The sequence below is a fragment of the Nansenia antarctica genome (assembly GCF_963989245.1).
Source record: "Nansenia antarctica genome assembly, chromosome: 4".
NCBI lineage: Eukaryota > Metazoa > Chordata > Actinopteri > Argentiniformes > Microstomatidae > Nansenia > Nansenia antarctica.
This window is the reverse complement of record NC_137689.1, coordinates 72657258-72680896: the sequence shown is the minus strand read 5'-3', so window position 1 is coordinate 72680896 and position 23639 is coordinate 72657258. Positions and strand designations below refer to the sequence as shown.

Here is a 23639-nt window from a genome sequence, read left to right as displayed (position 1 = left end):
CAGATCTCCTGTGCTGTGTTCTCATTTAGGCTATAAGGGGCTGTTAACTTAACCTACAATCTGTCATGAAATGGCCCAATTTGGCGTTCAACTCATAAATAATCAATAGCCTGCTGAACTGCAAGTATTATGACATTCCCTTTGAGAGATGGTGATGGAAAAGTGATAATTGATAAGGTTGAGTACTGGTCCAGTACTGGTCAACCTCTAACTACAGTACTTGCCATACTGTACCTATCACTATCACTGTCATGTTTTATATCACTATTTGCACTCTGGTTAGATGCTAAACTGCATCTGAATCTAATCTCTTATCTAATCACCTCTTCCCTGGTCACCACCTGTTCAGCCTGTTGTGCTCTGGAGTGAGGTACAGGAGCATAAAGGCTAGAACAAACAGGCTGTCCAACAGTTTCTATCCATGGGCCATCAGAACACTGAACAATAGACATAAGACACAAGACATGTTCATAAATGTTTATCTCCAGGGGAAAAGTGCAATAGAAATGTGCAATAACTCTATTCTAAGTGCCTATTTATACATTTATATATTTTTACAGTATTATTATAGTATTATAACACCACTGACCTCATGTCCTTTAGCTTGCTTTTATAGTTGTTTTTATTTTCTTAAGATTGTTTGTTCCCTTGCAGCCCTCTTTATTTGCACTTGACACCACATACCTCATTGTCTCTTAGCTTGTTTTATAGCATTTTCGCTTTTTAATTGTCTAGTGTGTAATATTTGTGATATGTTATATGTGTATATGTTTGTGAATATGTGAATATGTTTTCTGTTTTTGCACCTTCAGAAGAACCACTACAATTTCATTGTATAAGCAACTGTACAAGGACAATAAAGTCTATTCTATTCTATTCTAATGAATACGTGAAGTCTGAATGGTGATTCCACGTCCTGTCTGCAGCAGTAGACAGAGTGAGCGTTGACAGCGGGAGGAGCCTCCGCAGAGCTGCCTCAGCAGGCCAGACGCAGACCAGACAGACCATCCACATCCCCAGGACCATGGCCAGGGGCCCCTTTCCTAAAGGTACTTCCAGGGGGAAAGATATTAATAATATTAATATTATTAATATTATTATTACTATTTTACTATTACTATTATTACTATTGTGAATACTATATTATTATTACTTATTAATATTATTACTATTATTACTATTATTATTAATTAATTACTCTAATATAATAATAATAATATCATCATGATCATCATTATTAATAATAATATAATATATATATATATATATATTATTATTATTATTATTTATCTAGCACATTTCATACATAGAACGCAGCTCAAATGCTGCACAATACAGCGCAAAAGAAAGAAAAAGGATCACATTCTTTTTTTTTTTACTTTGATAAAACAAATGGATCAATACAATAACAAATTAAAATCTATTTGCATGTTGCATTATGTTCTTGTTAAATCACACCCCCTCATCTCCCTGAGAGCCAAATCTGTTAGATATCAGATGTTCCCCCTCTGGTGCTATAGTGTGATGTCAGATCTAATCCTCCACCCTCTCCTGTGTCCCTGTTCCGTCCCCAGCACGCAGGGCTGACCCCAGGGCAGAGGAGCTACCTGTACACCGTGGCCGACACCTACAGCACGGAGCACATGCGTCAGCTGGTGTATCAGCATTACCTCAACATTCTATACAGGTGCACCAGCACAGGTATTAAAGCCCTCGGACACATAAATACACAAGCACATCATTCAAGGGGTATACTGTTTCACTGGCCCATATGCAGTATACTTCAATTAAGCAATATCACACAAGAGGGAGTGTGTTATCTTGTTATTTCATTATTCTTGTCCAATCAAATCACTCGGAACTATCTGTTGTATAATGCCTGATTTACTGTACATTAATAAGAGGTGTCCATGTGATTTTCATGCTATTTCTGTTTGAAGTCCTCAACTCTGACAAGGACAGTGATCTAGTGATGAGTCCTGAGGGTAGAGCAACACCAGAGGAGAGTAAGAAACAGTCCAACAGACCGAGGAGACAGAGACGCATCAGTGCAAAGCATTCTGGGAAAACCAGTCTACCAAAAATCCCCAGTCAGAAAATGAGGTACAGTGATATTGCTTTTAACTACACAGTGATGATAAAAAGTAAATAATAATAATAATATATATTTTTAAAGATGCTACAAGAGGAAAGAAATATCAGACTTGTTGTGTAACACTGTTCGTCTGTGCTGAATACTATAGGAATTCAACTGGTACCTCCCCATCAAAAGACAAGAAGCAAAGGACCAAAAAACACAGGAAAAAAGTTTCCCACCGCAAAAGAAGTACGTCTCAGAGCTCGGGGTTGTTCTCTGATGGGCCTTTGTTACTTCTCAGCTCATATCTGCACCTTTTGTTGTCAGGGTGTTTTATTATGACTATATTATATTGTATATTATATTGTATGGCTGATTTGTCTATTGAATATCACATACCGGTAATCAGCACTCGAGTTGAGGGGGGATGGCATCCCCCCTGATATAAAAATGGTAAAAATCATCCCCCTTCTAAAACTGCCATCCCCCCTTTCCATCCCTCATGTCATGTTATCAATGAACGTGGTATTACTGCTATTTCAATATTTAGTTTTGAGCATATTGAGTAAAATACTGTGGGCGAGGGAGGGGGCACGCACACATGCAATTACATTTTTAAGTCACTGACACTCAAGCCACTGACGCTGTGGGGATGCTAAAATTGTCCCCATATGATAAAATCCACCATCCCCCGATTTTCTTTTACAGCTTGAGTACTGCACATAATCATCATATAATCATATAATATTGCTGAATGTCTATTACGGCTGTATGCGATGTACACAATGTACATGAAATTGGAGAAAAATAATAATGAGATAAACCGTTTTGGTTCATGTTCAGCTCATATCTACACCTTCTGTTGCCAGGGTCCAAACCCCGGGAGGACGTCCTTGACTTGGAGATGACTGACGACTCTCTGAGCGAATGCATGAGCTCTCTGTCGATGGGGGAGAACCTGTACTGTATGACACCTCCCTAACGGCTGGAAATACTCATTTTCACATTTACATTTTTGGCATTTAGCAGACGCATTTATCCAAAGCGACTTACAACAAGTACATTTTGTCTAAGTAAGTGAATCATCTATCCACCAGTCATCGTAAGAGTAACAAAAAATCTAAAGTAATCTATGGGGGCCAGGGGCCATTGGCAGTTACAATGCTAGAACGACTCCTGGTCCCTTCTCACATCACTGTTAATTAGGAATAGTGACTTGTAATAGGTTATATTGGTCTGCTATACCTTTGCAAACTTTGTATCATTAACAACTGTGATTTATTGTTATGTAATAAGAACAAGTGAGTGAGAGTAAAATAGGATTTTATTGTGGGGAAAATTGGAAAAATGAGTGAAAGAAGAAGATCAACTAATAACATAGTAAAGGCCTGGAGCTACATGGACCGTAAAGAGACATTTACAAGACAATAAGTAAAATAAAAAAAAGAAAGTGGCACCAAATATTTCTTTAATGACATTTTTGCAAATACACGTGACATTATTGCATTCTCTACATACACCCGATGTTAGGTCGATCACAAGCGAATGCTGATGACATATAAACGATATTATACATTTCTTTATAGAGTTAAGTTAGCAAATAGTTATGGTACAGCATTAGCATTGTGGTGACATGTTGGAGCTGCAGGTAGAAAGGAATGAAATGATACACAGAGTGAATGACAGAACCCCTACCTCACCCCTCCCTCCCTCCCTCCCTCCCCTCTAGCACTGGACTGGATTTAGGATTTCTTATATTCGATTCTCTCCACTTTGACGTCGTCTCCGATGAGCTGATAGACGTACGTAACCACCGTGGAAGCTTGGATGTCCATCAATACAAACGACGGGATGATGTTGCTGAAAGGAAACGTCGCGTTATCAAGGTTATATCTCACAATCACGAGTCACGCAACCTATTACACACTAAGGCAGCAGGACACTATGGACCGTTAAATGCCTGAAACGTAGAGGGTAAATATCAAACGAACGACTCCATCTCACCTCCCTCCCTTACCTACTTCCCTCCCTCACCTCCCTTACCTACCTCCCTCCCTCCCTCCCTCCCTTACCTACCTACCTCCCTTCCTCCCTTCCCTACCTCCCTCCCTCCCTCACCTACCTCCCTCCCTCACCTACCTCCCTCCCTTCCTACCTCCCTCCCTCCCTCCCTTCCTCCCTCCCTCCCTCCCTACCTCCCTTCCTCCCTCCCTACCTCCCTTACCTACTTCCCTCCCTCACCTCCCTCCCTTACCTACCTACCTCCCTCCCTCCCTCCCTTACCTACCTACCTCCCTTCCTCCCTTCCCTACCTCCCTCCCTCACCTACCTCCCTCCCTTCCTACCTCCCTCACCTCCCTCCCTCCCTCACCTCCCTCACCTCCCTACCTCCCTACCTCCCTCCCTACCTCACCTCCCTCCCTCCCTCCCTCCCTTCCTACCTCCCTCCCTCCCTCCCTCCCTTCCTCCCTCCCTCCCTCCCTCCCTCCCCCCCTCCCTCCCTACCTCTCCAGGGGGTTATAGGCCCCGGTGGCCGAGCCGGGGTTGATGTAGAACTTGTTCTCGTTCTCGAAGGCCTCAAACTTGTGCGTGTGTCCGGAGATGAGGATGTCCACGTCCAGCTGCCTCTGCAGCAGCGCCAGGCTGGCCATGTCCCCCCAGGGGATCACCTGGTGGCCGTGGATCAGGCCGATCTTAAACTGCCCCACCGTCACCACCTTCTGCTCCGGGTAGTTTAGGTTCTGGAGGACAGAGAGCAGGGTACCGGTATATACAGGAATCTTCAATACCTTTCTAAGACTTTTTAAAGACCTTGTCAATATTTTTCCAGACCTCACCGCCACTTCGAGCTGTAACCGTTTACATCAGTGACACCTTTAACTTAACAGTTTTAGTTTGCAATAGACTAGACCACTATCGTACAACAGAATTTCTGGTTCATCTTTGTTTTTTAATAAAACTAATAAATTCACGAACTTTGACTAAAAGTTTTTAGGACTCTTGAAAACTCTTTGGACAGAGTCTAATTCAGAAAAATACCTACAAAATTCAAGACCTCATAAAATCGTGATAAGACTTTTTAATACTTAATATTAAGGCTACTTCATTCATTGCACCTTTGCACTAGTACTGTAAATGATTGCTGCTACATACACATGACATTGTATTACTATTGTTATTACTAGTAGTAGTAGTAGTAGTCATTACTGCTGCTAGTTGCACAACACCCTTTTGCACTACTACTGTCACTGTTTTATTATTACTATATTATATAGTATTGCTGATGTGTTGATTTGATTTGATTAAAAATAATGTCATAGTTTTGACTGTCATCACGCCCAATGGACCTTCCAATAACCCCTAGGCCTGTTTCTCCTTTTACAGCCACATTTCAGTCGTATTTACGTCTAAGGAGGACTAGTATTTAGTACTGCTAGAATGCATTCAAAGGCCCAGCCAGGAAGCAGAGCTCACTAACTTCCTGGAGGAATAAGAAGGTTAGCCGTTAGCCCCAGATGGTTGTTGGTATTGGTCGACGCTTGGTTGTCACAAGGCCTCAATGGTGAAATAATGACCTGTGTCTAAATCACTTGGTCTGGCATATCAAAAGATGAAATATAGGTAGCGAAGAGACATGTAATAATTCTATAATAAAGAGAGTAGCAAGGTGGATAATGACCTCGTCAAAGTCTCCTCTGACGATGTGGACGTCCCCGGCCAGGGTCTTCAGGTAGTCATAGCTCTCCTTGGTGCAGAGGTTGCCCGTGCAGAGGATGTGCTGGATCTTTCCTGGCACCAGCAGCTTCTTGAACTTGGCCGGGAGGGTGTTGCATCGGTGGGGAATGTGCAGGTCACCTAACACCAGGACCAACTGACAGTTGGACAGTTCACAGAGGCTTGGGTTAGCGATGAATAAAGGATAGGAGCTTGTCTGAGACAGGGTGAACAGTCTAATTGAACCGGCGACGTCCTTGTCGCTAAACACGACTCAGCTGATTGATTGTGGACCGGAACAATGGACCGCTAATTACAGAATTACGTAGACATAGCATATCCTGTAATCTAACCAACATTCAACAACATGCTTCTCTTCTATGTTATAGCCTGAGTTTAAGTTAAACTGGTACATATAGGAGAACAGTGGAGGAGGTGAGAGAACCAAGACTAGACTAGACGTTATCATAGACAACCATAGGAAAATAATCATGTCTATGAGCTATGAAATAATACAACGGTTTTTTTACAAGTCTAAAATTAGAACAATATAAGGGAGATATAGCCTAAATCGATTGGGACACTCAATAACAGGAGACACTAGAAGGGTTAGCCTAATTCACCATCAAACCACCAACACACAGGGTCAGAGTATCCACAACTACAGATCACAAACCAAGACTCATTCAGTAACTAATTTGAACATAACGTGTGCAGTGTCTTTGTGTGCATGTGCGTGTGTGTGTGTGTGTGTGTGTGTGTGTGTGTGTGTGTGTGTGAGAGAGAGAGAGAGAGAGAGAGCTAGTAAATAATGCAGTAAAGAGATACCTTAATTCCTCACAAGTGTGCCAAGCAGACAAACGCACCCTCACTGTGAATCTGCTAGCCCTGAGAGTGCGGTGTTACTATGCCAGCCAACCCTCCCCTATCAGAGTGCAAGACAGGCCTCCACAAGCAGGGGCGAGGAGAACAGGCAGAGGACAGGGTCCAACACGGAGAGCGGGGGGAACTTACCCGGTGACCAGCCTGAACACAACGCAGTGGTTGATTGGAGACGGGAGGGGGGGGGGAAGGAGGGTGGAGGGTGGAGGGAGGGGAGTAGGAGTGTGGGGGTGAGGGAGGTCGGAAGCAGGATGTGTGTGTGAAGAGATCAGGATGAGGAGGCGTGATAAAAAATTGTGGGGGGGGGAGAGGGAGGGGGAGGGAGGGAGGGGGTACAAAAAGAAAAAGAAAGAAAAAAAACAGATGGGACAAGAAAGGAAAACTGAAATTAGAAATTAAAAAAGTGGATGGATTTAGTAATTAGGCATTCCAAACACATAAGAAAACGGTTAGGTGACACAATGACAGGCTTTTAAAAGGGGTGCTGGCTGGGTTAGTTAGTGATCGACACTGTAGGCGTGAGAAGGTGAATCATCATGCCGGTACCGGGTTCGACAGGTGGCAGGACGGTGCCAGGGGCTCAGGTAAGGTCTGGTCTGGTCTGGTAAACATCAACTATGGTGGGGTTATCTATCTCTCCTGTCATGCAACTTGAAGCTACGGTCCCCCCCCCCCCCCCTTTATCACACAGACAGACAGACAGACAACAAAAAAGGCATTGATGATAATGACACAAATAATAACCAGGGGACTGACACTAGGACACCGTGCAGGTGGAGAGGGGAGAGCAGAGCTGCAGCTTGTTGCTTTTTCTTAGTTGTATTGATCCTGATCATGATTCTGGTAGAGGTCTGAACACTCATACAGCTGTCATTAGATAGATAGAGACAGACAGACAGATAGACAGAGACAGACAGACAGATAGACAAAGACAGACAGACAGACAGATAGATAGAGACAGACAGACAGACAGACAGATAGACAGACAGACATTCTACAGCTGTCATGTGACCCATCATCCATCTCGGGCTTAGCTCAACCTAACAGCCTGTACAAAACTACAAACCTACAGGCTTAAAAGAGAGATTTCTCCCTAACAAGGCAGCTTAGCCTCACCACCAACATGCAAGCGAACTTCCCAACACACCCACTTCATAAAGAGAACGCTACAAAACGGAGGATTTCACGGTGTTTTTGGGTTGCTTACCATCTTCTATTTTGCTGTATCTTGCCTGGCTCCAGGAAGTAGCTACTACGCAACGACGCACGGAAACGTAATTCACGTAGGTCACGGCCGTAGCGTGACGCACGTAGTCACAGCGTAGCGTAACGCCCGCACAGCCAATGAACGTCGAGTGATTTCTACGGGTTCCGATGTAGGACAGAAGGAGCGACGCGCTTTCGTTCGATAGGGACTCTTCGCGTCTTCTTCACCTGTTCTGTCGTTTCTTTGTCGACCCAGCCAGGACACAGACAGACCACTTTCACTTTGAGTTTATGCTGCTTGCCTTATCTCTTAAACATGTACCTCGTTCTCAAGCCTCATCTTGTTCATAAGGGTTGTTCATAGCTGTTAGTTAGCACGCAAGCCTACCGTTTCTGCTCAAAGTTAACGGACATACCAGAAACTTGAAGTCACAGTTTCTAAAACATCAAATCATCATGTGAATAATGACAGTATAATAATCATGGTTGATATTCTGGGGGTGTTTCTAGGAAAAGGTTTATTGAAGTACAGCACAATTCATCAAAAAAGCAGAACAGGGAAAATGAAATGATGGGCAGAAGAAAAGTAGAGACGGAGGAAGTGAAAGTGCATGTTCAAGATGAACACAGATGTTGCACATCTACGCAGACGCAGTAGAATACGTGAACAGCAACATATCAGTTTGTTACAACAATCCCATGATATCTGTATCTGTGTATCCAAAACACACACACACACAATGTGAGTCCAGAGGTCTTGGTGGTGTGTGGGTCTCTACTTCAGGGAGAAGTGCAGGGGCAGGAGCCCCCCGGACCCCTGCAGGAGCTCGGTGGCGGGGTCGAACTCCAGAGGCACAGTCCTGGCCTTCACTGCAGGCTTCAGGTCGCGCTCCATCAGCTGAGCACAGACAGACATGGATAGACACACGTCAGTGACACAGGGGATACATGCACACACAAACACAGACACAGTGACACACACACACACACACACACACACAGGCAGACGCAGTGACACACACACACACACAGACAGTGACACAGTGACGCACGCACACATGCCATTTATGGTGACAGACACACACACACACACACACACACACACACACTTTATGATGACAGACACGGAAACAAAAACTCACACACACACACACAGAGACAGATGCAGTGACACACACAGACAGTGACACACACACTAACAGTGATGCACACACACACAATTTATGGTGACAGACACACAAAAACACACACACACACACACACTTTATGATGACAGACACGCAAACAAAAACTCACACACAAACACACACACACACATATATATATATATATATATATGAGTCAATAGGACAGAAGAGTGGGGGGGGGGGCTTCACCTCATAGGTCGATAGCTCCAGCAGGTCGCTGATGTCCACCTCCTGCTGTGACAGGGGCTTGTTAATCGGCATGGCAGCCTTGACCACGTCAGGGTGGTAATGCTTCTGCAGGGTCTATCACCAGGAGGACAGGATGGGAAATAAAGTTTGTTTTTTAAATGTATACTTCCTGTAAAGCGCATTGTACGATTGCATCTGTCTATCAAGTGTGCTATATCGATAAAGTTTGATTTCATTTGAAAGTAGCATGTGAGTGAGTGAGATTGTCTTGTGTGGATCCCTATGGATGACTGATGTCTGGTCTATCCGGAAGGTTCTACACACCTGGAGCTCCCATAGGCTGCTCTCCAGGGCGTGGCAGAGGGCGGGGTCCCGCTCCTCCATCAGGTACGGGTCCTCACAGGGTTCTGTTGGAACAGAACCAACAGCGGTTAAACATCTGTCTCTGTTAACACACATGCAATTACACCAGGGGGGTATTCCATCAACGTCACTAGAAAGGAAAATCCAGGTTTCGTGAGACTTGTCAAAATAAGCCTGTATTTTATGATAAATCTCGTGATGAGACATCAGAATAAGCCTAGATTTTCCTTGAGCGATGTTGATGGAATACCCCCCAGCTATGACACCAGCACGGTGTGTGACACTGATAGATCAGTATTGAATCCATCGTAAAGCACTTTGCATGAGGAAGCAGAACAATTCTGGCATCTGTTATCACCAACATCGTTATCATTTACATTTACATTTTTGGCATTTAGCAGACGCCTTTATTCAAAGCGACTAACACAATTTGTCTAAGTAAAGTGAATCATCTATCTGTCATCAAAAACCCTGACAGGCTGACTGGATCCCGTTCTAATATAATAATAATGATGAGATAGACATGTATGGTTTAGCCAGTTCAGTGTAGGGGGGGGTGAGATAGACATGTATGGTTTAGCCAGTTTAGTGTAAGATAGATGTGGTGAGACACGGGGGGGTGTAGAGGGGGTGAGATAAGGAGGGGCTCCTCACCGTCTACAGCGCTGGGCCGGTGGATCAGGACCCGGAGGGAGGGGTGTCGGCGGATCAGGTTGCAGATGAAGGGCAGTAACATGAGCAGGACAGCAGGGGGCGCTGTGAGGGCCAGCCGGGCCAGGCGCTTGGCAAACGCAGCCACCAAGTAGACAGGCAGGTGACTGAGGGGAGAGGGGGGGGGGAGGGAAGGGGAGAGGGGGAGGGAAGGGGAGAGGGGGAGGGAGAGGGGGAGGGAAGGGGAGAGGGGGAGGGAGGGGGAGGGAGGGGGAGAGAGAGAGTGGGTGAGAGAGTGTGTGAAAGAGAGAGAGAGAGAGTGTGTGAGAGAGAGAGTATGTGAGAGAGAGTGTGTGTGTGTGTGTGAGAGAGAGAGAGTATGTGTGTGAGAGAGAGTATGTGTGAGAGAGAGTGTGTGTGAGAGAGAGTGTGAGAGAGAGAGAGAGTGAGAGAGAGAGAGAGAGAGAGAGAGAGAGAGAGAGAGAGAGAGAGAGAGAGAGAAAGTGTGAGAGAGGGAGAGGGAGAGACGGTTACTTCTCTACAGCAAGACAAACGTTCAAACAAAATGGCTGTCATCGACAGAGGGCCGAGAGAAAATGGAGGAGAGGTCTCACGTGGAGGAGAGGAAGAGGTTGGCCAGGTGGAAGAACCGGGCTCTGTACTTGACATGGAAGACAGACGGCTCCAGCAGATTGTACAGGTTCTTGTAGAAGTCTGGGTAATCTCTGTAGACAGACAGACAGACAGACAACTTTGTCAGAGGGGGAAGAATGACATCACACCGTAGACAAGCAGCTTCATCCTGAATATGCAGAGTGGACCAGGAGGATGTTACTATGGTTGACCAGGTGACATACTCACAGGTTGTGTTGGTGGATGAGCACGAACAGGCCGTTGAGGGCCAGCAGACTGATCGCCCCTCCTGTACACACACACACACACACACACACACACACACACACACACACACACACACAAACACAGGCTTGTTAGGTGACCTACCCTATCCAACAACACATTGCAACGCATTCACACAAACCGTCTCTGCAGACCACTAGGAAGGCAGCAGGGAACCACAGGCCCAACGACTCACCAACTTCATAGGCTGCAGACAGGAAGTCGATCATCAGTGTGGGCTTGCTCATGTGGGGCAGGATGGAGTCGTGGAGGATCACCAGCACCCTCTTGTACATGCTGCTTGGCAACTACAGGGGACGACAGACCGACAGACAGACATACAGACAGACAGATAGAGACAGATAGAGACAGACAGAGAGAGACAGACAGACAGACAGATACATACAGACAGAGACAGACAGACATACAGAGACAGACAGATAGAGACAGACAGACAGACAGAGACAGACACAGACAGACAGAGAGACAGACAGACAGAGACAGACAGACAGACAGACAGAAACAGAGACAGACAGACATGAGAGGGGAACTGGACAAGTGTAAGCCACTGTAACCTGTGTTCATGGCTGTGTGGATAGAAACGCTTGCCAGGAAAAGGTTACTCTGGGCTTGCAGAGACCCCAATGAATGAACACAGTCCCAAGGTGGTGTACATGGTACACAGGTAGGTGGTGAACATGGTACACAGGTAGGTGGTGTACCCATTATACAGGTCAGTGGTGTACAGGTACACAGGGAGGTGGTGTACAGGTATACAGATGTACAAGGTGGTGTACACGATATACAGGGGACAGTGTACCTTGTACTTCAGGAAGCCGAGCCACATCCTCTCAAAGGCACGCTTGTGTTCCTGGAGGCAGAGGAGAGGAGGAGGGCTTTTAATTAAAACCTTTTCTCAGTTCAGACTCCTCACCTGTGTGATAAACTCGGCTGCGTTGTGAGATTATATACTTACTTTCAGTTTGGCTGCTTTCCAGTCCTCATGTTTAGCTGTAATGAAATTAAATAGCTTGAATTGAAAAAAGGTTTGCATATAAGTGTACTGGACAAAATGCTGAAGCAAGGAGTAACCATGCAGCCAACCATTTTCACCCATGAGCCCTTGTGACAACCAAGCATCGACCAATAGCAACAAGCAGCTGGGACTAACCTTCCTGTTTCACCAGGAAGTTGGTGAGCTCTGCTTCCTGGCTGGGCATGTTGATGTTGGAGATCAGGGTGAACACGTTGTTCTGGTAGACGGGCATCACTGCCTGAGGAAAAGCACAACAAGCTTAACACACAAACCAATCACATGGCCATCCATGAGACGGGTGAAGGCAGGATTTTCCTTTAGCGACGTTGATGGAATACCCCCCAGACCTGGCGGAGGCGGAGCTTACCTCTTTGTTTTTGTCCAGGACCTTTGGCACGTTCTCCCGTACGGAGCTCATGACGTAGAAGCGCACGTCCTCCATCTCCAGGAACTCCTGGAACCGGGATATGAGGAGCGCCGTGTCTTCTGTCTGGGAGAGAAGCTTCTCCACCAACGCCTGACGATCACAGAGCAACAGATCAATACAGACAGCAGTAGTCAATCTGACATTTCAGCAGACGCTTTTATCCAAAGCGACTTACAATTAGAGATTACAGGGACAGTCTCCCTGGAGTAACATAGGGCTAAGTGCCTTACTCAAGGGCACACTGGTGGTGGTGTTCCCAGGTCTTACTCAAGGGCACACTAGTGGTGGTGTTCCCAGGTGGGATTTGAACTCACGACCTTCCGATCACCTCATCAACTCACTATCCACTAGGCGGCCACTACCACTATCCCTCACCACCACTACCGTATTTTCCGGACTATAAGTCGCGGTTTTTTTCATAGTTTGGCTGGTCCTGCGACTTATAGTCAGGTGCGACTTATATATCAATATATATATATAATTTCATACTGACTGACATGAACCAAGGAGTAAACATTACCGTCTACATTGTCAGCGTCTTGGAGCCTCGGAAAAGCGCTATATAAATTCAATGTATTATTATTATTACAGCCAACAGAGGGCGCTCTGGGCCGCTCTGGGCTTGTGACAACTATATGCTGCTCCGAAACCCCTGAAGAAGTTATCTAAAACATTAGCTTGTTGAAGCTAAGCAAACGGTAGCTTGGTGAACTTGCTTACTGGTAACTTGCTTGTTGGACTCGCTGGCTTGTTATGTTAATTCAGCCTATTCAGCCTCCCAGGTATGTTCTTTATGCTATTGTTTTGCTGAATAACTGTTAATGTGTTACGTTAACATACCGGACTTATATTCAGCCTGTTGTTCTGTGTGCTATTGTGTAGTTGAATAAACTTGCCTTTCCAGATTAAATGTCTGTTCTTGGTCTTGGATTTTGTGAAATATATTTCTAAATAAATGCGACTTATAGTCCAGTGCGACTTATATGTGTTTTTTTCCTCTTAATGTCACATTTTTTGACTGATGCGATTTATACTCCGAGCGACTTATAGTCCGGAAAATACGGGTACTCCAATCTTAATCTCACACAGGTCCAGATTCACACCTGCTAGTTTGATACAGACACACACACACAGAGTTCATGAACAATTTACCACAAACTCCTCAAACTGCCTCAAAAGTAACAAGGTGCCTATGACTGAGGTATGCGTCCAGTCTCACCTGTATGAGCTCCCTGGGGAAGCTGTAGTGCTCACTCCAGTCCAAGTCCTGCAGGGGGAACTTCCCTTCCACGGAGGCAAACGCCATCAGCGCACACACGGCGCTCTCCTGCAGCACACGAAACACAGCGTCAGCAACCCAAACCCACTCAGCATCCTACCAACACCTTCACAAAGACTGGCTGACCAGCAGTAACAGCGACTCATACATAACCCGTTTGATCATATCCCATTTCTCCCCTGTTTCTTCTAAAGTATGGACTTCTCATCTCTCTGAGACGGACCGATGCGATGCTTACACCAAACCTGTTCTTACAGTGTTGCAGCCACCAGTGACACAGAAATCACAACACATGGGACAATTGCAAAGACCTAACAAAGTACCCAATCGCAAAGTATATGCTTTTTGTACTTTGTTAAGTATGCACTTGTCCTTTGTGTTCCTCTCAGGGATCAATAAAGTATCTATCCTTTTTTTTCTAGTTTTTTTAATATATATATATATATATTGGTGCATTTCTGCATTGTTGGGATAGAGGCAGTAGCGATTAACAAGAAAGAAGAGAGAGAGGAGGGACGACATGCAGGATATGTCCACGGCCGGAATCGAACTGGCGACCCTGCTATCGAGAAGAAGAGAAGGAGAAGGAGAAGGATGTAGCAATAGATAACGCATTAAGAGCAGGATACAGAATCCTTTCCCCTGTAGATGATGATGATGATGATGGCGTCTGTTGTTGAGGGAGAGCGACCTTTGACCTCACCTTGACCTGGAAGGACTCGTGGCTGACGTGCTCCAGCAGCAGCTCCACACAGCTGTTGTAGCGGTGGCGCACGAACATGCTGTACCTCTCCTCACCGCTGCGCTCTCCTGCCGCATGTCAACACAGAGCAGACGCCCGTCACTGACACAACCTCACTGACACAACCTCACTGACACAACCTCACTTGACACAACCTCAGACACAGCCTCACTGACACAACCTCACTGACACAACCTCACTGACACAGCCTCACTTCACACAACCTCACTGACACAACCTCACTGACACAACCTCACTTGACAGCCTCACTGACACAGCCTCACTGACACAGCCTCACTGACACAACCTCACTGACTCAGCCCGAAACATAACAAGACCTGCAACTACTACATCACACACCCATGAAGGGTATCAGATTTGATATGATTCATCATTATCAGTTGTATTATTGTTTCTGTTCATATTTGATCTATTATCCTTGTTACATCCTCTTGTTGTTGCTGATGATGATGATTGATGTTGTAGAGCTGCGATGCCTCGGGTATTTCGTTGCATTGTGTACACACTGTCTTGTATTCAATGTAACGACAAATAAAGGACACTTGGTGTGACCTAAGATCTTGCCACTGACTATGCTCAAGCAATCTTTCAATTCGTGTCTAAGGCCACTCACTACCAGAAGCCTAGATGTGCTTGGTGCCTTTCCAGCAATCCGGCTCTCATACTCATGTAAAAAGCTACAGATGAGAGTTTAAACTCAGGAGCACAGCTTGTGCCACCCATCCCTTCATCTGAGTGTGCACAGTTGCCTTGCTCAGGGCTCACCGGTCGACATGTCCTCCTCCCTGGGCAGCTGTCCCACATACAGGTCGCCCCTCTCCAACAACGTGCAGAACATTTTGCTGCATGAGTTGATGGCACTGACAACGACCTTCTCTTTCTCCGACTGAAGGTAGAAAACGGAGAAAAAGCCATTGGTTGGGTTAATTCATCCCGGGATTCGACTCTTAATCGTCCACATTGATGTAACTGGGGATGTTTATATAAAGTTCCTTACCTGAAGATACTCGAGGACGTCGAATATATCGTTGGCATTTTTTCTACTCTGAATAATAAGCTCTATTTTACTGTCGATGTCGATTTTGGGTGTTTTTCTACGATCTTCTGATGAGCTGTCCGCACTCACGTTGCGCTTCTTGGTCGTCGCCATGTTGAATGTAGTTCAACACAAACAAGGAGAGTGACCGGGGAGTGACACGACGTTATTCCGCCCCCTAGCGGTGGGTGGTGCTGAGGACCTTCACTTCAGTGTAAAAAATAAATGTAGTAAGACCATGATGCTTCCCATTATTTACATGATCATATATCTATATCTCTTTCTTAAGGGTGAGCTGAGTGCAGTGTAGTGGCCCAATGATTACAGTAATGGGTGATTCCATGTTTCCCATCAGTGCTCAACAGCTTATTATGAACAATATACTGTAGCATCAAAGTAAGGAAGGAAATTGTCAATGTTACACGTGAGTGTGTGTGTGCATGTATCTGTAGGCCTACTGGATGTGAGATTTAATGTGTGTGTGTGTGTGTTGTGTGTGTGTGTTGTGTGTTGTGTTGTGTTGTTGTTGTTGTTACGGTAGAGGAAAGGAGAGCTCCGGTGAACTGACAGTTTTGTATGTGGAAGTTTGCAATTAAAATATGTATTTATGGGATGAATCATGAAAACATCTCTTCTTGCCAGGCAAGTTAAGACAGACAATAGCTTTCTTTAGTTATGCATGTTATTCTGGACATATTGAACTGTAATCTTATAGAATGTGACATACGTATGTGTACCAGTTGTTAGAAAGGACTGACAGTAGTTGGTTAAGAAGAACAAATGTTTTATTCCATTATTGAGCAAATAAGTGGCATTAGTGATCATATATTTTCCATAGCAAAAAAAAAAAAAAAAAAAAAGCTTTGTCGTTCTTGGGAGGGACAGAAGAATATAAAGGTTTGTCCTCCATTGTCTTCTTGTCCTGGGAGTCTTAATCTGACCCATTTCCCTCCTCGTCATCGTCCTGGAAACGGAGAAAAGACAGGATGAGTCATCACAACAGAGCACCTGACCCAATACCTACTAGAACTAATACAACATGTACCACTTCTTTTTTGTTTTCTTTTTTTTTGTTGATTTTATCCCTTTTTCACCCAATTTGGTATCCAATTGAACCCAACCTAGCATCCAATTATCCCCTGCCTATTGCGTAGGATCCGCCGCACGACCCCGTGGCTGGCAGCCCCAGAGGAGATCGCCAGGCAGACTAGCTGACTGGCTCCTCGAGCCCAGCACCGTTATTCCGGCACCCCGGGGGCGCTGTTGCGCGACGGATCCTTGTCTGGAAATAGTCCTATACCGCCCTCTGGAGCGGCCGCTCAATATGCCGCTCCCTGTGTGCCTCGGCCATATCCGGGTCTGGCGAGACCGGGATTCGATCCCAGTCCCCGTTGGGCAGCTTGCACTAGTGGCTAGTGCTTAGACCGCTACGCCACCGCGGGGCTTATACTGTACCACTTCTAACTGAACTGAAACAACTAGCTCAGACGCAACACATATAGTAATAATAATAATAATAATAAGCTTTATTTACATATCACCTTTCATGCATAAGAATGCAGCTCAAAGTGCTGTACAATACAGCGCAAAAGAACAGGTCAGAAACGAAAAACAACAGCTAAGACATCAGCAATACAGCGCAAAAGAAAGAAAAAGGAACAGATTCAAAACATACATGATCTGGTCAAGTCAAGACTAACATTCGGTGGTCCACTGCTGCCTTTAACAGTTTGTGACGTTAGAATTATACGGTTCTATCTCCATTTTTGTCAAAATTGAGTTTTTTTACATAATCTGATCCATTAGGTGTGTATTAATGCCTGAGTGGTGTTATTTTTTAAATGTTGAAATTTTTTAGTTAGTAATTCATAAAATACAAAGGTTCCATCTCACAAAACATAATGGAATGTAAAAACTTTGACGCTCAATATCCCTAAATGGAGATAGAACCTTATAATTGGCAAAACAAGCTCACGAGTTGTTTCATGAGATGGAATATCGTGGCTTGAATCCACATACACCCCATCCTCCCCATGAGATTCTCACCGGCCCCACGAAATATCCAAAAGGCTAATTACTGTCATCCAAATTAACTTAATCCCCATCATTACCGGAAGCCACAGTGGAGAACACAGTGGTGGTTGAGCTAATCGCCCTCTGGTTTACATGGATCACACTGTGTGGAAATACTGAGTGCTATGCTTGGAATTTCCCCACCATGGGCTTCGGATAATGAGGGGTATTAAGTTAATTTGTACGGATATTAAAGCATCTTTCAGACAATCTGGAAATCTCTGACTTGAAAATTAAACATTTTTCAAAGTGGTGAAACAGGTATGGGCAGTGTTGAATTAAGACTGAAACAGGTATGGGCAGTGTTGAATTAAGACTGAAACAGGTATGGGCAGTGCTGAATTAAGACTGAAACAGGTATGGGCAGTGCTGAATTAAGACTGAAACAGGTATGGGCAGTGCTGAATTAAGACTGAAACAGGTACGGGCAGTGCTGAATTAAGACTGAAACAGGTATGGGCAGTGCTGAATTAAGACTGAAACAGGTATGGGCAGTGCTGAATTAAGACTGAAACAGGTAAGGGCAGTGCTGAATTAAGACTGAAACAGGTAAGGGCAGTGTTGAATTAAGACTGAAACAGGTAAGGGCAGTGTTGAATTAAGACTTAAACAGTTAACGGCAGTGTTGAATTAAGACTGAAACAGGTATGGGCGGTGTTGATTTAATACTGAAACAGGTACGGGCAGTGTTGATTTCATACTGAAACAGGTATGGGCAGTGTTGAATTAATACTGAAACAGGTAAAGGCAGTGTTGGATTAAGACTATGTTATACGTTAAGTTATAAGTCAACACCACGACATCATCATGATATAGAGTGTCACGTCAGAGCTATGAAACAACAAGCTATGTATTAGTCATCACCACCACCGTTACCATTTAGCAGACGCTTCTAATCCAAAGCGATTTACAATTAGAGATTACAGGGGTCTCCCTGAGGTAACTTGGCTAAGTGCCTTACTCACGGGCACACTAGTGGTGGTGTTGTTGTTGGTGGTGGTGTTCGGTGTTCCTCAGGTGGAATTTGAACTCATGACCTTCCGGAACTTGAACTCATGACCTACCTTTGAACTCATGACCTTCCGAAACTTGAACTCATGATGAACCTACCTTTGAACTCGTGACCTGCGCCCCCGAGGCCGAGGCGTCAAAGTCGTGTATGGGCAGCGTGGCCATCCAGCTGGCCATGGAGCCCTCCCGGCACTCCGTCTCCACGATGCTGGGGTAGATGTGCTGCTCCTTGAAGGCCTGGATGGCCTCCTCCTCCTGGGTCCACTCCAGCTTCTCGTGGAGGCCGTCCCCGCCGAAGCGCTTGTTGTAGCGGTCGAAGTGCACCCGCTCCAGCACCAGGCCCAGCCCGGGCGCCTTGGGCACGTCCACCTTCCCCTCCCCCCAGCTGCGCTCCAGCACCGCCTCCTCGGCGTAGCCCTTCACCACGGCGATCACCAGGCCGATCATCTTCCGGATCTGGTGCATCATGAAGCTCTGGCCGCGTACCGTCACCACGGCGAACTCGGCGTCGCTGCTGTCGTCGCCGGAAACGCCGCGGATGAACGGAGCGCCGCACGACATCTCTGTGATGTAGCGCCGGGCGCTGGGGTCCCGCGCGGCCTTCTGGGAGGTGAAGTTGTGGAAGTTGTGGGTGCCCTTGTAACAGGCGAACAGGCGGTTGGCCCGCTGCAGAGTCTCTGGCGCCAGGCGGAAGGCCGCCGAGGCCTGGGGGTCGTGGTCCTTGGGGGCGAAGGCCACGGTGGGCAGCATGTAGCAGTAGGTGCGGGCGTCGCAGCTGTTCTTGGAGTTGAAGCCCCCCGTGACTCGCTTGAGACCTGGGGGGGGGGGTAACAGACCGGGATAAAGCATTTCTTTAGGTAACGTTACGTTTAAAAATATATATATATATGTTTTTTAGGGCATTTCTGCTTTATTGGGGACGGTAGAGAGACGGTAGAGACTGAGAGGACGGATGGGTGAGAGAGAGGAGGGGTGACATGCAGGATAGGTCGATGGCCGTAATCGAACCAGGGACCTTGCGATAATACGGCTTGCCCCTTACTGGCTTACTGATAGGGCTTTCACACCGGCAGTTCCGAACGCCGGTTCGCGTTCGCGTTCGGAAACCTCCGAACATTGGCGCCGTCTGGCGAACGATACACTGGTATGAACGCGGGCTCGTTCGCCAGACAGCGCCAACGTTCGGAGGTTTCCGAACGCGAATCAGCGTTCGGAACTGCCGATGTGAAAGCCCTATGAGTGTACAACACTTACGCACCGGGTAGGTCTCTGTTGTCTATGGCTGTGCTTTAACACTTGTCTTTGAGCTCTATCTCAAGCGCATACCAAGTAAGCTCTAGATGGAGCGCAAGAACACATTTTGGAACACAGCCTCACCCAGGATTCTGATCTCTGCCGGGAGGTGGGAGTTGATCTTGTCCATCACGTCCTCGATCAGCCAGAGCTTTAGCGACACCACCTGACCGGCTGCAGAGACACCCTGGTGGGAACAAAAACGGAGCCGGTCACAAAGCAACATGACCACCGTGTGTGTCAGAGGGAGCAACACCAGGGTTCGACAGTAACGCTTGCCCGGAGCAAGTAAGAAATTCGCCGGGTTTGTTTGCGTGAGCCCGACGACGCTGCTGGATATCCTGGATATGTTTACCTGTGTGCAGGAAGAACAACAGACGGCGCAGGCGCCAGACCAGACTAGATGATCGTGGAGTGAAGATATTATCGTACGCGATGCGATGGGTGATCGATCGGCAGGTGCATATGCTTTAATAATATCTTCACTCCACGATCATCTAGTCTGGTCTGGCGCCTGCGCCGTCTGTTGTTCTTCCTGCTCGCGCAAACAAACCCGGCGAATGTTTTACTTGCTCCGGGCAAGCGTTACTGTCGAACCCTGAACATGACCAACGTGTGTCAGTGGCCACACGCGGCGTACAGCTGACTGCTGGAGACGGCTGCCAGCCCCGTGTGACGACACACGTTTACATTTTACATTTACAATGTTGACATTTGGCAGACGCCTTTATCCAAAGCGACTTACGTCACACAAGTACATTTGTCTAAAGTAAGTGAATCATCTATACATCATACAGTCATCATAAGAAAAACAAATCTATGCTACAACCAGGGGCCATTGGCAGCTATTATATATTATTATTATATATATTATTTACAGTAGAGAAACTGTACGGGGAGGGGGGGGGGGTAGTGGGGGATGAAGAGGTCTTTAGGAGGGACAGTAGTCAAGATGTAGCCTCAAGAGACCTTCAGGTCTTCAGTCTACGGCGGAAGCTAGGTCGTGTAGCGACGCACCACACAAACCTCCCCCATACCTTGTCTGTTCCTACCGTGTCTGTTCCTACCTTGTCTGTTCCTACCTTGTCTGTTCCTACCTTGTCTGTTCCTACCTTGTCTGTTCCTACCTTGTCTGTTCATACCTTGTCTGTTCATACCTTGTCTGTTCTGGCACATCTCTGGAAGGACATCTTCTTCATGTCGTCCCCGTGGTTCTCAGGGATGCACTCGGCCTTGACCAGCGCCTTGACCAGCTCGTCCTCGATGGTCTTGAACTGGGCCGACCCGGGGTTTCTCTGAACCTCACGGGAAACAAAAGCGGATTGCAAATTCGGAGGAGGAGTACTCTGAGGATGTGTGTGTGTGTGTCTGGGGGGGGGGTGGCAAGCTATTCAAGCCTCCATCACTAGGAGCCGACTGGAGAGAGAGAGGGGGGGGGGGGGGAGAGAGAGAGAGGGGGGAGGAGAGAGAGGGGGAGGAGGGGGGTAGAGAGGGAGAAGAGAGAGAGAGGGGGGAGAAGGGGGTAGAGAGGAGGGAGAGAGAGAGAAGTGAAGAAAGAGAGGGGGGGGGGCAGAGAGAGAGAGAGAGAGGGGGGGGGGGGGGCAGAGAGAGAGAGAGAGGGGGGGGCAGAGAGAGGAAAGAGAGAGAGAGAAAGAGGCGGGGGGGGGCAGAGACCAACCTGCATGCCGTAGTATCCCTTGCCTGAGTAAGCCATGAGTAGGATCACTTTCCTCTTCTGGAGTTTCCTCTCGTCTCCTCCGGTCGGCTCCACCACGTCGTTGTCCGTTTTCAGTTTCTTCCTGACGTTCTCGCGCACGTTCTCGCCCGAGTCTCCGTTCTCCCCGTTCCCCTCTCCTTCCGACCGCTTCAGGGGTTTGGTCTGAGCGTTAACAACCGACGACGCTTCGCTCATGATCACACGTGACCCGCCCTCACACTGGTAACGCCAACCTGATGGAACACAGTTAAAACACCAGACACTGAGGTGAATCCCCAGGGCTGCGTTTCATCCAGGAGAGTGTCTCTGTCTCTCTCTCTCCCAACCCCCCCCCCCCCGCCCCGCCCTGCTGACGGTGTCCAACTCCCCCCTTCACACCATCATCATCATCAAAAGAGGACTGGTGCTGAAAATCCCCCATCAGATGACCTTGGTTCCACCCCGCTTCCTTCCTAAACACTTGTGGAGATCTGAGAGAAGGCTTACTTACTTACTCGATTAGGTGTGACTGTGTCAGCAATTCCACTCCAAGTCTATGGAGGCAAGCTGTTGAAATGAACCAGACAGTTGACTAATCTGTTCTACACAGAGGGGCTTGTCTAGACTAGGGGGGGCATGGAGGGGTACATTACATTTCCACAAAACCTTTCTCCTATCGTCAGATCTGAGAGGAGAGAGAGAGAGAGAGAGAGAGAGAGAGAGAGAGAGAGAGAGAGAGAGAGAGAGAGAGAGAGAGCAAGAGAACACTTTTGCTGGAACGAAATGATCATTCATAGTCCACAGTCCAGTACAGTGATATAACAACTTCACACAGATCTGATGGATCTGGGATGTATTAAGATAAGACAGATAAGACACATTACCAGCCAGCTGGTTTCTCTCGAGGCTTACCGTTGCTTCTTTCGATAGTCAATACTCGTGGTCTCGCTAAGGCACTCAATAACGGTCTAATTCTCAGCATATCTTGTCAAACTGATCGTTATCAGCGTGTTTATCTGCGTCAGACACGAGACGTGACATGAAACAGCTAAACATCACACATCATTGACTGGCTAGCTGGCTAACTAGCCAGTGAAAACAGTGCTAAGCTATAAATTCAAATTCAAATTCCTTTCCAGGAGACTCACAAATTATCCACAAAAAGTCGTCAGTTTGCACGGTTTAGCACTGACATGTATGGACGTGTAGTTATATTGTAATTTGGAGACAGAACAGTGAAGAAGCCAAGGGAGAAAAAACTATAAGCTGTATCCAACAGCAACACACATGGGTGTGATCAACTTTGACCTCGCTGTTATCGCGAGACTAAGGGGAAACGTTGTTGTCAGTCTTATGCAGTTCTATATTTATCCACTAGAGGGCAGCATGTCATTACAAACAAATACAAAGAATTGGGCCCTAAATCAGCATAAAGCAGTGTACATTTAGGCCGACCGTTTTAATTTCCCGTTTGCGATCAAATAAAATCACCAAACACCAACATTAAATACCAGGTCAACATTAAATACCATGTCAACAAGCGTACAGGTGAATTGATCCAGATATCAGATGAGAGGACACTGTATGAACATAGATGTTTGCAAAAAAACGGTTTGTTATGTCCAATGAAGTATAAGTCCTGTCTGCAAGAATGCATACATGAGGCAATACAATACAACTACATGTACATCGTTAGATCAGAGACTGTGGATTGTTCTGCCATCTCTGGTTAGATGTCCCTATCATCACAGAGCACATCTTCTATTCTGTACTTTTCCAGATTCTTTCTCCCACTTTCTCTTAGCACCTTATAAGGTAAGAGGTCTGGCACCGTGCCCAGAGAACAAACATATGCCTCA

General features: G+C 46.4%; 3 protein-coding genes across 4 annotated transcripts; all 3 read right to left on the bottom strand.

The window, feature by feature from the left end:
- Nucleotides 1-3806: 3806 nt before the first annotated feature.
- On the bottom strand, nucleotides 3807-7927 carry vps29 (VPS29 retromer complex component). Its single transcript, XM_080528662.1, has 4 exons — nucleotides 7881-7927; nucleotides 5757-5948; nucleotides 4583-4818; nucleotides 3807-3937 (listed from the first exon to the last, which is right to left on the bottom strand). Exons 1-4 carry the CDS (start codon nucleotides 7881-7883, stop codon nucleotides 3820-3822), a joined length of 549 nt encoding a protein of 182 aa, XP_080384788.1. The 5' UTR covers nucleotides 7884-7927; the 3' UTR covers nucleotides 3807-3819.
- Nucleotides 7928-8387: 460 nt separating this feature from the next.
- noc4l (nucleolar complex associated 4 homolog) lies at nucleotides 8388-15554 on the bottom strand. The gene is made up of 14 exons (XM_080530403.1): nucleotides 15437-15554; nucleotides 14612-14718; nucleotides 13849-13956; nucleotides 12570-12719; nucleotides 12338-12440; nucleotides 12143-12177; nucleotides 11987-12037; nucleotides 11363-11474; nucleotides 11131-11191; nucleotides 10884-10994; nucleotides 10273-10436; nucleotides 9580-9662; nucleotides 9256-9369; nucleotides 8388-8777 (listed from the first exon to the last, which is right to left on the bottom strand). Exons 1-14 carry the CDS (start codon nucleotides 15507-15509, stop codon nucleotides 8655-8657), a joined length of 1395 nt encoding a protein of 464 aa, XP_080386529.1. The 5' UTR covers nucleotides 15510-15554; the 3' UTR covers nucleotides 8388-8654.
- Nucleotides 15555-16571: 1017 nt separating this feature from the next.
- On the bottom strand, nucleotides 16572-22007 carry pus1 (pseudouridine synthase 1). Of its 2 annotated transcripts, none has more exons than XM_080528181.1 (5): nucleotides 21763-22007; nucleotides 21242-21385; nucleotides 20169-20271; nucleotides 18891-19606; nucleotides 16572-16671 (listed from the first exon to the last, which is right to left on the bottom strand). In XM_080528181.1, the coding sequence occupies exons 1-5, from the start codon at nucleotides 21994-21996 to the stop codon at nucleotides 16639-16641; spliced, it is 1230 nt and encodes a 409-aa protein (XP_080384307.1). In that variant the 5' UTR covers nucleotides 21997-22007; the 3' UTR covers nucleotides 16572-16638. The 2 variants fall into 2 exon arrangements, with proteins under 2 accessions (XP_080384307.1, XP_080384308.1); XM_080528182.1 differs by having other exon boundaries at nucleotides 21242-21379.
- Between the last annotated feature and the right edge of the window lie 1632 nt (nucleotides 22008-23639).